Source organism: Pteropus medius, unplaced genomic scaffold, assembly GCF_902729225.1.
Source record: "Pteropus medius unplaced genomic scaffold, Ma_sr-lr_union100, whole genome shotgun sequence".
In the NCBI taxonomy this organism is placed as follows: Eukaryota; Metazoa; Chordata; class Mammalia; order Chiroptera; family Pteropodidae; genus Pteropus; species Pteropus medius.
The window spans coordinates 6,165,140-6,182,466 of NW_024344437.1; the positions used below are offsets into that span (position 1 = coordinate 6,165,140).

At 41.0% G+C, this 17,327-nt stretch overlaps 1 protein-coding gene across 1 annotated transcript in view; it reads right to left on the bottom strand.

Moving 5' to 3' along the window:
- SACS (sacsin molecular chaperone) overlaps positions 1 to 17,327 on the bottom strand; it is a 73,955-nt gene that overhangs the window by 46,660 nt on the left and 9,968 nt on the right. Inside the window, exon 2 of the mRNA XM_039873039.1 lies at positions 14,875 to 15,403. Within this exon, the coding sequence (XP_039728973.1) occupies positions 14,875 to 14,894 (20 nt within the window). The 5' untranslated portion in view covers positions 14,895 to 15,403. The remainder of the gene's footprint in view (positions 1 to 14,874; positions 15,404 to 17,327) is intronic.

The following is a 17,327-nucleotide window of genomic DNA, read 5'->3' on the forward strand; positions in this document are numbered from 1 at the left end:
ATACCTGGGCTTCCTTTATTTCTGGCCCATTCTCAACCCCACACACCATGTCAACTGCAGTTTGAAAACAACATAATTCAAGGATGACGGTTAACATCCCCTCAAACAATGCTTCATGATTTTATGAAATGGAATGTGCCTAACAGCATACTTTGATCATAGGGAAACAATAAATTAGCCCCTCCTGGAGAACATTCACCAGTGATATAAAGACAAAAATCGGACAAATTGTTATTCCTTTGTTTAATGAGTGAGCGCAAGGCCGTTCGTTGATCTTGAAGATAAAGAGGCGAGGATATCATGGGCATGCCATTCAGTGAAGTCCTAAAGAACAAATTAAAACCATAAGTCAAACAGAGAAAGGGAATGGATGTCTAAGGGAGAGGAAAATCACGGAGTCAAAAAGTCAAAATAAAGCCGAGGAACTCCCAGCAGAGGGCGGAATCCACGTGATGGCACAGAAAACATGGTCCTACGTGAGTCCGCAGGAATGTGGACACGAAGTCTCCTTTATGCCATCTATGGTGTTACTGCGGGGGATGGGAAGCCACTTACAGATTTTAGTAAGGATAGTGATCACAATTACATTCGGCAAGCCCGAGGAAGACTTGGAAGGAGACAAGACTTAAAACAGGAACAAAGCAAGAAAAAATGGTATCTGCGAGATTAAGTTAAAAGCTNGGCCTTCTCTTCCTGACCTCTGTGTAACTTATCTTGCTATGTTTGATAAACCCCCTCCATTACAGATTTCTGTCAGATTCCCCTAACCTTGAAAGAACACGATAAGTACATCTTCCTTAGTCAGGCTCTTCGGTTCTCCATTACCTTTCTTTTGGGGCTTCCTTAGGGCACGCCCACTCTTCCTGTCCACCTCCCCATGGCCTCCCACTACCCGTCTGCTTTGGCTCCACCATCACGTCTCTTCTTCCCTCTCCTAGGCCTTTCTGGAAAGAACTACTCAAATACAAGTACTGTTTCAACAAATAATTTTCAGTTCATTCATGGCGACGTGTAAAATGAATTGGTGACCCAATGTCTGTATAAATACCTGCAATGAGACTGCAGGTGGCTGTCAAGGTCTTGTGGCTACAAAAGTCAGGGACAAAATCGAGGTAAATGGCAATCTGGAGATGAAAAGTCATGTACCAAGTGCTCCCCATGTCACTCGGAGGAAAAGTCTGAGTCCATATAAGGCCTACGAGGCCTCGGAGCTCAAACCCCCGTGTCCCCCGGCCCCTGCCTCGTCTCCCTCAAGCTCATTCCACCCGATCACTCCTGGCAAACTTTACTTCTTGAACACCAAACCACGCTCTCTGCCCCGGAGCCTTCGCACTTGCTTTTCCCCTTGGTTGGCATGATCTTTATCCAGATGGCATTTCTTACTCCCTCGCCCCCTCTCTGCATGCAAGTGTCATCTTTTTCAGGAGGCCTTCCCAACCGCCCTATAAAAAACAGCAACACTCCCGATGCCATCCTCCGCACTTCTCATCCCTCTTAAATTACCCGATTCCTCTCCATAGCACCTGTCACCATCTGATACATGTTGAGTGGGCTATTTGTACAATGTCTGTCTCCACACACTATTCCGTTGCTCCGTGAGAACAAAGCTGTTGTCTGTTTAATACCCTGCTCTCTTCTCAGCACCAGACTGGGCCTGGCATACCACAGGGCCATAAGAGCTCAGTAAGCATTGTTGCATACTTATGAACGGGTGAATGCTTACTCTGCCGGCCTCCTGGACTCCCGGGCCAATGCTCTGGGTATCCGTGCCTCCACGCCCCTCCTCTCTTGCTCCTCTTGGTTTCCTTGACCTCTGACCCCAGCGCTCCAGCACTGCCAGGCTCACTGCAGCCACAATTATGGTGTGGTTCTGACTGTGCGCCACCAGGCACTGGCTGTCCCATAGCTTTGGCCTTTTGGGCAGTGGTTCTCTGTCTTCCTCCAGGGAACCCATATCCTGGTGTCCCCGAACCCCAGGTGGTTTAGCAGGACAGGTTCTGACCCTTTGGCTTCTTCCCCAGGGCAAGCAACCACCAGCAGAGTGGGAAAATGTGGTCGCAGTCATGTTTTCTTTCTTCAATGAAGACGCTTAAAAATCTGAGGGAGAACTCAGACCTGAAACCCTCAGAGAACTGACATCTTTGTTCCCAAGTACATTCATAAACAAGATAAAACGCAAGCTCGTTAGCGGAGCATTTGAGTTCTACTTTTCACTCTCAGCTCTGATTCCTGCCCAATTTCCTCTCCCCGCCTCTCATCCACCCTGTCACTCTCTGCTCCAGCCTTTTCTCCTGAACCCTCCGAGCTCTCTCACATGGCCTTTGCAGGTACCGTCAGCTCTCCACATCCATGGGTTCAGCATCTAAATTTCCATCTGAGATTGACTGACTCAGGGACTTGAGCATATGTAGATTTTGGTATTGCAGGGGGCTTCTAGAACTAACCCCCTCTGATACCAAGAGAAGACTGTATACTCGCTCTTTCCTTCCTCGATGTCCCTCCTCCTTCAGATGCACGCTTCATCTAAGAACCCTGAAGCTTCTAAGACATCACTACTGGGAGCCCCATTCCCACCTCCTAGGTGTTTACCCCATCTGCGTTGCCTCTCTCCACTAGCTGAGGGCAGGGCATGGAGCATTCTGAGCTCCACCTCTAAAACTTTATGCAAAGTAATCTCTTTAAAGGAAGACCAGCTCTTCAACCAGAAATGCTGGGGGCCAGGGCAGAGCTTATCTAACATTCCACATTCAATAACCAATGAGTCAGACAAGTGACAAAACTTCCCTTCTCTTAATATGCTAATGTAGACACGATTGCTTACCTGTTATTTTTAGTTACATTAAACATGCTTTGGGAAATGATGTCATGTGTCCGAATTAACATTCCTGCTTTTTCTACTTCCAAAGAGGGCACTATGAATTCCCTAAAGTGCTGTAAAAGTTAGGAGAAAATAAGATTGCACAGACTTTACATGATGCTTTTGAATCTATTATTAAATTTAATGAGCGCTAGTTGTCAGCCAAAAAATCCTAGATTTTCAAAGACAGCCTTGCCAACACAAAAATAACCAGTAAGGGCCTTGTGTAGTCATGTTGTCATGTATCAATTGAGTCATCCAAAGGGACTTTGCCTTAGAAAGGAAAAAGTGACTCAGACCCTCAAGGTCATACATCTTGAGCTGTATTAGCCATTTCCGGGAATGCTTAAATTACATGTGGTTTCTGAATTCCTTTTTCATTTATAATGACCTTTAATTAAACATCATCTCTTGGAACATTTTATAGAAAATATGGAGATAGAGTGGGCTGGCTACAGCAATATGTATGTTAAAATCAATTTATTGCGTGCTAATACTTAGAATGTTTGAATGGTGTCTTAGCCCTAGACAAAATAGTAGGACAATAATGATGCAAACCTATAAAATATTCCATCACAAAATTGATTACATTGAACACAAAAAAGGAAAGTTTCTTCCGACTATTGTTATTCTTCCAGTCAGTTTATTTTTCTGTTTTGTCTTTTACTTTCCTGAGTTGTTCTTTACTTTCTGCCCTTCTCCATCCTCAGCCCCTTGTGTGGTAGTGAATTGAGAATATGACCCCTCAGCTCTCACACCTGCCAGTTACGTGGGGTGTCATGGCTCTGAGCTTACTTTCTCACCTGTTCGACTGGACGCTTAACACTCTTCTCTCGGGGTACTGTCAGGTGAAATGGGGCTGTCACTGTTCCGGGACGTGCTCTTTATTCCTGTAACAGAACTATGTAGCACCCACTACTCAGTGGGCACTGGTATCAGGATAAAGGAACACGGTCCTGCCTCGGGGGAGCATTATAAGAATTACAAGATGGCAGCCTCCATACTCTTCTCGCCCTCAACCTCTTCCTTCACCTTTCTGTCTTGCTTTGGCATCTGAACAGTCAAGTTCAATGCCAGAGAAAGAGAGACTCAGGCAAAGGGTGTCTTGGGTACTCTTAAACCTCTTTAGCTCTGCTTCACCTACTTCTCCTGATGCACCCTATGCTTTTCTCCACCCCTTCCCCAGCTCTGCTGAGTTCAGTAAACATTAACCGTGCACGGTCTATGTGCTGGCATTCTGCCAGGTGCTCAGAAATCAGAGATAACTGTAATAATAACAACCCCACTGCCCGTAAGGAGCTCAAAGAATGGAACGATACACAAACATAATAAACACAATTTCAATAGGAAAGGGAGGGCACTAAAATATAGGAAACCCACGTAAGTCATTAGTCACTAGGAATGCCAAAATATCGTCTTCCATTAACGTGCTTTCCTGGACCAGCACCATGGCTACGTGTCCCAGTCAGGAAAGAGGCTACATTCCTGGTTGACTTTCTATCTGGAATGAAATGTTTTGTTTGTTTTTTTTTTTCTTTTCTTTTCTTCCCGCCTTATCTTTATTCTCAACAGATCTATCACATTGTTATTGATTCCACTTCCCATCTAGGCCACATTTAGTTCCTCTACGTCCTTGGAAAAAGTCTCACTCCAAAGTAGCCCAGGTACTCCCTGTGTATTTACCGATAGAACTTACTTTTCTCTTCATCTCTTTTGGCCTTCACTAGTTACATGTCAAATCCTTTACATCCGCTATCATAATTTAATTCCCAGATAAATCTGCAAAGGAGACAATGTCAGCCACAATTATAAGTCGGGATTCAGGACCCAGAGAGAAAAGTAGGTTGCCTAAGGTTTCCTTGCAAATGCAAATGTCAGGACTGGAACTCAGGTCTCTATTCGATTTCCCTTATTTTGTGCTTTTCTCTAGAAATGAAGAGAAAGGAAAAAAACATCTTGTTGAGATTCTGAAAACCGGGCACTTGCCAGCATGCCTTAGGGACAACGGTGTCCTAAATTCTCTCTTAAGAACTAGTCACAATGTATTTTCAAGCATGTGGCAACTTTATAGTCCAGCTAGATGTAGGCAGTAAGCAAGCCCCTCTCCCCTACCACCCACACACATACAACCTGGAAAACACTTCCAAATGTATGTGATAAATATACAAATATGAATTACAGAACGGAGATATAGACATTCGGCAGAAAGGGGAAGATTCTACAATTAACTACTTCTATTCAGTTAATTATAGCCGATTGAGTTACTAATTTAAAAATATACTCCCTTTTATTTAGTTTTGAAATAGACATCTCAGATAGAATCCCTAGACAAAAATTTGATTAAACTAGCATCCTCTGGTCAGAAGTATTTGAGAAATAAGAGCTTATTTATGAAAAATAAATGGGAATCTTATTTATTTTTGTCATGTTTTATTTTTAATATTTCTTGCTTATAATCACTAAAGATTTTTTAAAAAAACATGTTCTTATCCCATTTTTAAACATGTGAACTTGGAGTGGTATTGAACAGTTCAATTGATTATTTTTTTAATCTCTGTGCAGAGCCAGCGCCACAGTAGCTTGGAAATATGAATCATAGAAACCATGTTCACAAAATTACAGATCTCTGAATTTGTGAAAAATAACACTCTATTTTTTTTCTTCTTTATATTAAAAGAGGAGCGTGCTACGATTTACTTCACACGGAAGGGTTTGTGAACGGTCTCACGCATTTGCTGTCTCAGAGACAGCAAAATGGCAGTAGTTGGCAGGCAACCTCTACTGGAGGGGACACAAAGAAAAAGCTAGTTAGAAATAGGTCAAGGGAGTTTTTTATGAAAAATTGAGAATAAATTCATAAAAAGGCCAAAACAACTGGATTTTACATGAGTGCTACAATTGAATAGAAGCTTCGTCTGTTAAAATTCTGCATTTTGCTAACTTCCTAAACCACTTTAAGTTTTCTCTTGATAGGATTTCACTGGCTAAATTAGGTAGTTAGAACATGGGAAAAGAAGATGCCTATTTACTCACTGCTTATAAAAATGAATATTTCTGAAGCTCCAAGAGTAAAATTTTCAAATAGAGAAAGTATATAATAATACTTAAGTGCATACTTCTTCCAGAATTCACCCAAATCAAAATCTACACAAATCGTTTGACTGTTCACTATTTCTGTAATCTCCATAAATATAATAGATAAGTAATTTACATTAAAAGCTCATCAATTGGAGAACTATTCAAGGCAACTGAATATAGCTCAGAAACTTCTAATTGGTAATAAAAATTATACACGTTTGTCTTTTAAGGCTTTACTATTCTTTTAAAAAAATATTTTCCATTTTTAGTTAAATAATCTACAGACATTATCGATACAAAACAAATATTCCAAGAAAGAAATGCTGGTTATTCTCAGTAACTCCTCTACTTACACATCCAATTGGCCACCATGTCTAAGTGTTGGAGCACGCTAAATATTTTTTAATCCATTCCCTCCTCTTGTTCGTATGGTTCAAGTCCTTGCCCTCTGTTCTTCAGACCACTAACTAGGTCAGGGGCCCAGCTATCCTCACTGCTCCGAATCCTTTCCCTTTCAATCAATCTTTCATTTGCCACCAAGTTATTACATAATGGAGTATGACTAAATCTCTCTCTGTCATAACAGTATTCCATACTTCAAGTTACCTGCTCTATAAAGTCCAAATGCTTTGAAGACAGGCTCACCTTTCCAGCCTTGCCCCCGCCTCACTTCCCTGCACAACCCCCCACTGCTCTGCAGACGTGTTCATGTCTTTGCCCTCATTTTCGCACGTTGCTCCGAATATTCTGTTTTCTCCTGCAGCATCTGCCTCTCTCTACCTGTTAAACTCTTTACCATTCCTGTTGGCCCAGCTCCAATGTCACTTCAATTGTGAAAACTTCCCCCGTGACTCAACTGAACGTTTGAGCTAAGCCTTCCTCAGTTAAAAAAAAAAAAGTACATCTGTACAGGGGTCTGTGGTGCATCATTCTCTTTGAAGCACACAGTTGCTTTCATTCTTCTCTACGCAAGTTAAAAGAACAAATAAATGACGGTGTCTGAAATCTGTTCTTTTGGGACTCTGCATTTAGCCATCACTTTTCTGCAACATGAAAAGGGTCAATTCCTTCCTTTTGTTTTCCTCTTTTTGGAGGGGCAGGGGCGGGAAAGGAGCGATTTAATTTTCTGTCAAGATGTCAAATTGTTTGGCTGTGCTCACATATGCCAGAGGTTACAATAATATTCAATTACTTTTATACAGCTTTTCTGTTTTTTATATTTTCTAAGATTTTTCAAAGGATTTTTTTTTTTTTTTCCTATTCATTCCATAAGAGGTCTTTCTTCTATTGGTGAATGTAATTTACTTAATCTAGGAGCTGCTGTAGGCTTCAAATTGTGTTTGGCTCTGAAAAGAATTAGTGTTATATTTCTGCATTGTTTTTCTTATGGCTATTGCTTTCCATCATAACAGACTAGAACTGAGAATAATTTATATTAAAGGTCCACATGTAAATCATCTTTCCTACTGCTTAAAAAATCTTGAGCCAATTTGACTCTAAATTATCATTTCTATGTAACATTCCCCCCACCCCAGGAAATTCAATAAATGAGATAACTTAAAATCTTTATGTTTTCTGTTCAGTAATCAAATAACTTTATATTATTCTCATGAAAACCTACCCGTTGATTTTTCACTGAAGGGGACCTTCCCAAGCAGTGTCTAAATGGTAAGAATTCCATGACGCATTCCTGCGAAATCACAAATGCATTTCTATTGGTGGAACTGTTCGTCACTCCCCGTTCTAATACCTTCGATTGGACGATTGCCCTGAACTCGTGCAGGGCGCACATCCAAGTCCCTCCTTCTCCAACACAAACCTGCCTGGAGCGGAGCAGCCCTCAGGGCTCCTTTGGGTGACCACTGTGCAGTTCGAGAAGTGCCACCACACACCCCGCTGCACGCTGCAGGGCCTTGCCATGGGGACCAGTGCAAATAATGTGTAGATATTATTTATAATATAATAGAATGTGTAGTTTTTTTGTTTGCTTGTTTTTGTTTGTTTGTTTGTTTGTTTTTCACGCTGAAACGAAGAAAAAGTGGGATAGGAACAAATTTGGCAGAATTTCAATAATCGTTGAATCTGCACATGGGTATAAGGATGTTCCTTGTAACAGTTCCCTCTATTTCTACGTATGTGTGAACTTTTTCATGATAAAATTTTTAAAAAGAAGTAAAGGGGCACCTAAAGCCAAGCATAGTATTTCTGTCGGTTCTGAGTAAAGAGCGTGAAAGCCCAAGCATCGCTCCACATACGCCAAATATTGTTCCTTCCCCCCTAGAGCCATTCTTTACTCTGCTTTTAGCCCAGACTGACCTGAATGGACACAGGGTGAGCTGGCTGATAGGAGCTTCCATGGATGGTGGGAAGAAGAATGGGTAAGAGATGAATCAGAGAAGTCCTTCCCCCAACACCCATCCCACAGCCTCACCAGGGCCTGACGATGTCCTTCAGTCAAAGGTCACTGCCCTTCTCAAGGGGTCTTACTCTTTGTCCATCAAAGTTCAGGCAATTTCTCCCATCCTAGTCCCTTCCTTGAGTCCTGACAAATAACAAAGCCACTGTTTCTAGCTCCAGGTTCCTTAGTGATTTCTCAGAGTTCCTCTTCATCCTTTGCATATAAACCATTGAGTTATCCTGAGCTGACTCAGGGGACCCCGGCTGATAGACCACTCAACACAGCATGATGGCCTATTCCATCCATGAAGGAGAGAGTACATCAAACTCACTGTCATGAAAAGCAGCAACACGCCTGATTGGCAGGAAAGTACTGCAAAACACTCCTTCCCTCACCAAATTCCTTCATTCAGAAGATGGATTTCTCACCCCTCTGAAGCCAAAAGCACTAAGAGCAAGTCACCTGTTGCAGACCAGACACAGGCCGCAGACACTCCACAGAAGAGCTGAGCATCACACATACGGGCTGAGTTTGCTCTCTCCCAGGAAACAGGAATGTGCAAGGGGCTGCAGGAGCCCTGGGCGGGAGCTGCAGGAGCCCTGGGTGGGAGCTGCATGGAGACTGAGCTGGTCTTTTCGCTACCACTTGTGGAGGACCACCGACTGTCAGGAGTCATCCTGTCAGCTCCTGATGATTCTCTGTGTAAAGATACTGTGTGGTATTCACCAGGATTCTCCCCAGGCCCTTCTGTGCATCTTGTATTTCCTATTTGATGGCCAGAGACATTTGATAAGCCCCTCCCCCAAATAGATCATGGCATACATGGACACACTGAGAAGATGCTAGTGGCAGGATGGACGCTCCCCACAACAAACCAAGAGCCACGAGACAGACCTGTCTGCAACTGCTCACTGGGCTGAGAGAGTGGTGGGCAGTGCCTTTCCCATGACACCTACATGATGACAGATACTTTGGGGTTTGGAAGTGGAAGTCGTCAAAGGATGGCCAGATTTTGTGCTAGTTTTTGGAGGATGGAGTCGTCGTGATGGTTTCCTTTTTCTGGGGACCCTGTGCCAGATGCTATGCTAAGTGTTTTTCATTCACGATCTCTAATTTTACATTATCATAGGCATGATTTCCCCCCTATTATGGGGAAAAGGTAACGTGCTCAAGGCCACATGACGAGTGAATGGCAAAGCTGAGATTCAAACCAAGTATGTCTGACTCAAAAGTTTATACTCTTTTCACTACACAATTTGTTTTCTCTTAGGAGCTGGGAGGATATCTGTTGGGAGTTTGTTTTCTTTTGCTCGGATGCAGAGGTATCTAAGGAAAAGAGGAGAGAGAGAGAGAAGACATAGAAGGGACAGGATAGGACACATCCTCCCCTCTCTGGCCACACAAGAGGGACTGGTTTAGAGGACAGAAGGTTAAGGCACAGTGTCCATGAAATGCTGGCTAGGACTGTCCTTGAAGCACCGCTTCTGTCCTATAAAACAGTATGAGCATGGGCATAAGGAGAAGCCATTCTTCTCTCCTCACCACCCCCATCCACAGGTTACAGAGTCGCTTTGGGCTCAAGGGGTCCATTGCGTGCAGAGGTGACATTGGACAGAGGCACCAGCTGCAGAAACCATGACAAGTCCCCTTGACCAAGAGGCTCAAGTGGAAAGAACATGAGCAAACTTGTTCCTGAGCCCATAGGAGATGTCACACCCCTGAGGATGCCAGAATAGCCAGGGAAGAATGTAAACGGAAAAGAGGAGCGTGAGGGGTCAGGTCTCGTCAAGCAGGTGAAGGTTGGAGCCATGGAGATATGAGTGTAAATAGTAACTGACCTTGTGTCATACTGAAACCTAGGAGGCGTGGAGTAATTGCTAATCCACTTGTTCTTTCTTTGGATCCCTGGCACTCTGGCTCTATTTCTGCCACTGGATTCACGGCTCCATGCCCAGATCCATTCCTGCAGCTCATCAGAAGTACAAGGCTGCCTCACTTTTTGGCCCTCCATTGCCCACCTGCTCATTCTTGTGTGGGCTGAGCTTTCCTACACTCAGACTCAGCTTATCTGCCTGCTTTTCTGAATACTGGACTCTGTCCCCCCATCTAAATTTTTGTTGTGCCCACTGTGGTACAGTAAAATAATATATATTTGGTCTTTGTCTCCAGGTCTTGGCACAGAGCTTCTAAAACTCTTGAGATTCCTTGAGCAATAAGACTGTCTTTTGCATGCTAATGAGACGACTCAAGGCAGAGCCCTTAAGTAGCCTCTAGATGGGGCTGGTCATGAAAGGACCCAACCATGAGATTAGAGGGTTAGCATTTTCAACCCCAACCCTTGACCTTCAGGGAGAGGAGAGGAGCTAGAGGTTGAGTTCAATGTCCAATGGCCAATGATTTAATCAATCATGTCTATGTAATGAAACTTTGATTAAAATTACGAAACAAGGGTAAGAGAGCGTCCAGGTTGGTGAACACATCCAGATGCGGGAAGGACATAGAAGTTCTATATGCCCCTTGTCCCTAAATCTCGACCTATGTATCTCTTCCATTTGGCTGTTTCTGAGTAGTACCTTTATAATAAACTGTAACCATAAATAAAGAGCTTTCTAAGTCCTGAGCCATTCTAGTGAAGTGTCGAGCCTGAGGGAGGCAGCTGTGGGAATTTCTGAATTTGTAGTTAGGAAGCGTGGGGAACTTCATTTGCAGTTGGCATCTAAAGTGGGGACAGTCTTGCACGACTGAGCCCTTAACCCGGGGGTCTGTTCTGATCTGACCCCACGTAGTTAGCATCAAAATTAAATCGAATTGTTGGACACCATTTGGTTTTGGAAAATCAGGGTATTGATTATCGTTGGAAAAATGACACAACATCCATCATAATCAGGTTGTTGATATTCATCTTGAGTGTATTCAACATTCCGACACTGCCAGATGGTGAGGACATTCTCACAGCCTTGCTGAAGAGACTGAAACACGAACCAGCAGCATAGAGCCAGCAGGTAAGTCCTTCCAATATGCTACCATCTTGGCCAGAGCTTCCCCCATCTGAACTGTTACAACCTATAATGGGTTTCCATGCTTCTTCCCCTGCACCTCTATGCAGAAGCTAGAAGAATCTTTGAAAAATGTGAGTCAGATCATGTCACTCCTTAAAACCCTGCAATGGTCCTAATTCCCTTTCACAGTGAGCTGGCGCTTGGTCACCTCTTCAACCATGTGTGTGACGTCCTTGGCCCTCACTCACTTCACTCTGCATGCCAGCCACCCTTGGTCTTGAAACATGCCAGGCAGCTCCCACCTAGGGGCTTTGCACATGTTCCCCTGTCTGGAACATTCTTCCTCTAAATAGCTTATGATTAATATTCATACCTCCTTCAAGTGTTTGCTCAGATTTCAGCTTTTCCATGAGGTCTGCCTTCACCAACCATTTAAACTTGTGAGTCATGTTCTTACCTAACCCACTGAACTCCCACCCTGATTTCCTTGCCTGCCATTCTACCATATATGGTGCCATCTAATTTAATTTTTGATTAGATTTATCGTTTGGTCTTTCCCCGTGATAGAACGTAAATTTCACAAAAAGTCAGTATCTGTATCAGTTTCATTCCCTGATGTATTGCAAGGACCTGGCACATAATAAATGCTCAATATATTGCAGCTGAATGAATGATTTTAAGAACAAAAGTTTGTTTGGAGGATCCTAACTGAGTGTGCTGCATTGCAATCCCAGGTTAGACATGGAGTCAGACACACTGGGCAGATCCTGGAGGAAGATAGGAGAAGTAAGTCCAGTCCTCACTGGACTTGAGCCTGACAAAGACTCTCTCCTTGGCCAAACTTCAGAAGGCTCCTCTGCGCCCTCTTTCTACTCGGCCTTGTCCTTGAACTCTGTCTTTGACCTGCTTAGCCCAGTTTTAGCAAGAATCCCTTAATATCTGATCATCCTCAATGTCTAATGAAATTCCTCATCCTTTGCCTCTGATACCAGATCACCCTGGTCTACCTTCAGCAAGAATTCTGTCAAGTCAGGTTGGCAAGAACCTCCTTACCTTTGATGTCTGCTCTTATTAATTTGCCATCCATTGATCCCCTTACTCTCTTCATTGGCTATGAATCCCCAGCTGTCTTTGCTGTATTTAAAGTTAAGCCATATCTCTCTCCCCTATTGCAGTGGTCTTGACATCTATTGCAATCAACCTGAATAGTTTTCCTTACCATTTTAACCAGTGTCAGAATAATTTTTTCTTTAACTAACCCTATGAGTTTGAGCAAGTCATGTGACTTCAGTTTTCTCGTCTATTAAAGGAAACTCCTAAGAGGATCCAAGCCACCAGCTTGAGTCAATCCCAAATAAGCCAAGCTCCTCAGGACACTGTACCTACAACTGTTTCCTTGTCATCCTAGAGGGCAATTTCTCCAAATCTGATCTACCCTCTTCCATATCCTGGAATTTGCTCTGCTCTCTGCCCTGGCACATACTGATGCTCCAGAATCTTCCTGAAGGCAATGGAGAGGGAACCAATCCCAAAATGGCTTTCAACAATGAGATTGTCTCAACTTTTTCCTTATAGATTTGGATGGTATATTCAATAATATATCTGCTTTTATTTTATCATAACATTTTATATTGCTTATCAGATAATCTAACTTTTTCCCAAAAAAATATTTACATAAAGCCAAGGAAAGCACTGCATGTTCATGGGCTGACTCTGAGCAAACCTCCCCCACTCACACGTACCCCTGAGAACTCAGGACACAACACACCAGAGATCAAGAAACATCTAGACCCTTTTTACCTGCTTACCTTTCCTTGCCCCAGAAAGAAGGAGACTAGGCAATTAAGTTCTACATGGTTATGGTCTTAATAAGACAGGTTTAAAACGTCTTCCTAAAAGTGTGTCTATAAAAATAATCTTAAATCGATGCTTTGACTCATGTTCTCTATTCTATGTATTCATTGATGTTGCTATATACACTCACTGACATTTTAGCTTTAAGTAACTTATAAGTTCTGAGGAAATTCTAAAGTACTCAATCTATATAATGTAAACTCTGCAAAGATACTCCCAGTTAATTCATATTTTTTCTATGAGTAGAATCTATCACTTAGTGATTACAAAGATGATCTAATCTGTTGTTCTTTTCAACATCTATTAGATGCTTCAACTCAATCCTGCTTTTTTGTTAAAAATTCATACTTAGTGTAATGATTCTATATGATCACTGCTCTTTAAAATAAATTGTAAGTGAAATTATTTCTAACAAATCAGCCTAAGGGTAAGTTGGATGAATATGAGTTCACCTTTAATTTGGAAAAAAAAGTCTACTTTCAAAACTAAGGGGAAAGCATTATATGGAAGCACGTTAGAAGTTAAAAAGAAAAATCCACAGAAATACTGTGATATAACATGTATGATGAGAGGTGAGTATATTTCTCTCATGTTTAAACAATTTAGCAACAGCAGTAGTAAGAAAAAACTCATCTCAGATGACTTCTAATAATACTAGAAAGTATAGAAAAAAATCCAATTTGTCAATAAAAGTTAAATACATTAAGTAGTCTGAATACCTGTGTGTTTACATATTTAAATATCAACCACAAAATTGATTCTGATTTGTTAAGAGGCAAGTTCTATTGAATAAGTTACACTTACTTCCTCTGTCTAATAAATAACAATTTTTCAAAACGTAAAGAAAGAAACAAATACTGAGTTTTTTCAAGGTTTCAAATTTGGAAAGCCAAATTTAAAGTTCTTTCTGTTGATATCATTAGGTTACAAGATATAAAGCCTTATCTGCTGTCTATGGCACTAAAATTTCAATTATTGGCTATATCATTTGAATACAGCAGTCAAAATTGATGAAAGAATATTTTGTCATATCATATGCTTAGGGAGAAATAAAAGAAGAACACATAGAAGTTTAAGAGGTAGTTATAAATATATATTAATATTAAATTTGTGCATAAATCCTTGTGAAATAGGAATATGTCCTTATAAAATAGCGACTAAACTTGAGGAGAAGAATAAGCATGACTTTTATCGAAATAGGAATATGTCCTTATAAAATAGCGACTAAACTTGAGGAGAAGAATAAGCATGACTTTTATCGTCATAGTTTTAGAAGGAAAAGCAGAATGCTCTCTCTCTCTCTCTCTCAGGTTATTTGATACGTTTCCAAATACTTCACAGCTGTTTATTTAATATTTCCAAATAATCATATGTCCAATAAGAGGCACTAATGTATACATCTGATGAAGGAAGTAGTGGGATACATCTAGCCAGCTGTCCATTATACCAGTCACACCAGGAGCCAGACAATCCAAGCCATCTGGACAAACGTAGGAGACGATTTCCAGCCTTTGGCTTTAAACATCACACACACAATTCCAGTTAGAACTGAAATATCTACAATTGATTCGCTTTTACCTCTAGAAACCTTTCATTTGTTTTTGCCTACCTATGTCTCATTAGGGAAAACACAGTAAGCTTTAAAATGCAATGCAAACTGTTGTAATTTAAAACATTAACTCATTTACCGATTATCCTTGGTCTCCATTATCACTTCTCCTGGAATATCTGTCTGTGAAAACCATGAAAATATGTTTCTTTCTTCGGTTTATCTATTGTTTGAGTTTCCTTTAACGTGTACTCCAGGTTCAGCTCTGCTTGGCCGGTGAAAAGCCTGTTTTTCCTCTCACTGTCCATTCATCATCTGATATCCAAAAACATTGTCGTGTGTTGTGTTTGTGTTGCTTAAAGTATGGCTCTCCAGTCCCAAAGTGGTTGCCTCCTTTGGTTATATCTCCTGGTCCAAAGACCCACAAGTTCTTCAGGTAAAAAAAATATCGATCAGCTAATGATTTTTGGCTCTTCTCCAAAACAAAAATAAGCTATTTTCATCTGAGAATCTCCTGTATCTCTTTTCAAAGGTGATGGGGGAAGATGTCATAGCCGTTCTCGGGTATGTGTTTGTCACCCTCATCTCAGCAGATGGAAAGTCCTCATAGGTGAGTGCCTTTCTTCTTACCCTGGTGATTCCTGCATCTCAGCATCACTTCTGTGATCCTGAAAAGAAAAATCAAGGCAGGGTAAAGGAAAGAGTAGGGAAAAGTACTTGAAGTAAATTGTGATTCCTCGTGGAAGACAGCCACGGTTCTTAGCTTCGGTGACATTCTAATTATAAACTGCTGGTTGCACCACAACCGTGCCAGATAGCATGGCATTTATCTCTCGCCTCACAACCAACAAATGCATGTGTGGAACTAGACATGGTTGTCTCTGTAAATAAAAAGCATACTACTTAATTAGTTTGTGCATGTCTTCTCACAGGAAATATGTGGTTCAAGTGGAAATATGTGGTTCATACAAAGTGCCTTTTTTTCAGGAACAATACCCATAAGTCCAAATCTATGACTTTATACATAATGGAATTCGTGTTTGAAAGCAAACATCTATGTTAGCAAAGGAAGAGAAATATGTCTATTGTAAAGTCTTAATTTTTCTAATAATTTTCTCAATAACCATTGGGTCCTGCAATAGTCTAACATTTGAAGATATTAACTAGAAAAAAATGACAAACTTTTACAACAATGATAAACCGTATGGACACATGGGATTGAATTTTCTACCCATTCATGCAAATATAGTGATTATAAATAATTGATAATTTTGAAGGTGCTCGCTTAGACATGATCACATTTAATGGTTCTTTGGAGGAGACAGAACGAGAGAGGTAGTACTGCTAATACGTTAAAGAAACCTGGACGCAGAAAGGTAAGTAACTGCGTTTAAGTTTACGTGACTTGGAAGTGATAGACAGGACACTGGAAAGCCAGCTCCTGACTTCTTACTCTGTTTTTGCTATCCAACAATGTTTCTTTGGGGACAAAAACATAGAGATAATAATCTAAGCTGTATTGATAACTTTCTGGATGTTCATTAAAACCCAGGAAAAGAACTCAAACTCGCTGAAAACTCTTCCCCAGTCACGTGCTATACTAAAGACATCACTAAAGGTTACGAGTGAGATTAATCAAGACAAATCTATCCAAAATATTTTGCTATTTTATATAAAATATATGTCATAAAATTTTGACCGCCACATGTCAAGAATTAAAGAAATTCTAGATTTAAAATTAAAATTAAGAGTTAAAATTAAATGAAAGAATTATATTGGCAAGAGGATAGAAGTCTTTTGTATGACAATGATTTTAAAAATTGGACTCTTACCTAAAAGTAATGGGGATAAACCCGAAGACAATAGAAAACAAAGATGGAAGCAGAATTAATGAAATAGAAAACAAGATGCAATGGAAAATATCAGCACAATCAAATGTTAATCTTTTCAGCGGTCCCCAACCTTTTTGGCACCAGGGACCGGTGCTCCTATGAGAATCTGATGCCTGATGATATAAGGCAGAGCTGAGATGGTGATGCTAGCACTGGGGAGTGGGTGCAAATACAGATGAAGCTTCCTTCGCTTGCTCCCTGTCGCTCGCCTCCTGCTGTGTAGCCCAGTTTTTAATAGGCCACAAACTGGTACCAGTCCATGACCCAGGGGTTGAGGACTCCTGTTTTAAAAGACTAATAAAATTGGCAACCTGTGGCAAGACTGATCAAGATAAAAGCAAAGAAGTTACACACAAAAAACAATGTTGGGAATGAAAAATGGAATGCATCAGAAATCAAAAAGATAAGAGAATATTATAAGAACTTAAAGGTAATGAATTTGAAAATTTTGAAAATGGACAAAATCCTGAAAAAATATAAAGTAACAAAGCTAATTCAAGAAATAAATTAATCTTAATAAACATATTCAATCTCTGATATTTAAAATCCCCCACAGAGAAAGCATTAGGCTAGACGGTTTTACTGGTGAGTTATAGCAAGTATTCAATAACAGACAACGTGAATATCTTGCAAATTCCACTGGAGAACATAAAAAACAGGCAATATGCCCAAACAAGTTCATGAGGCTGATAATATTCCC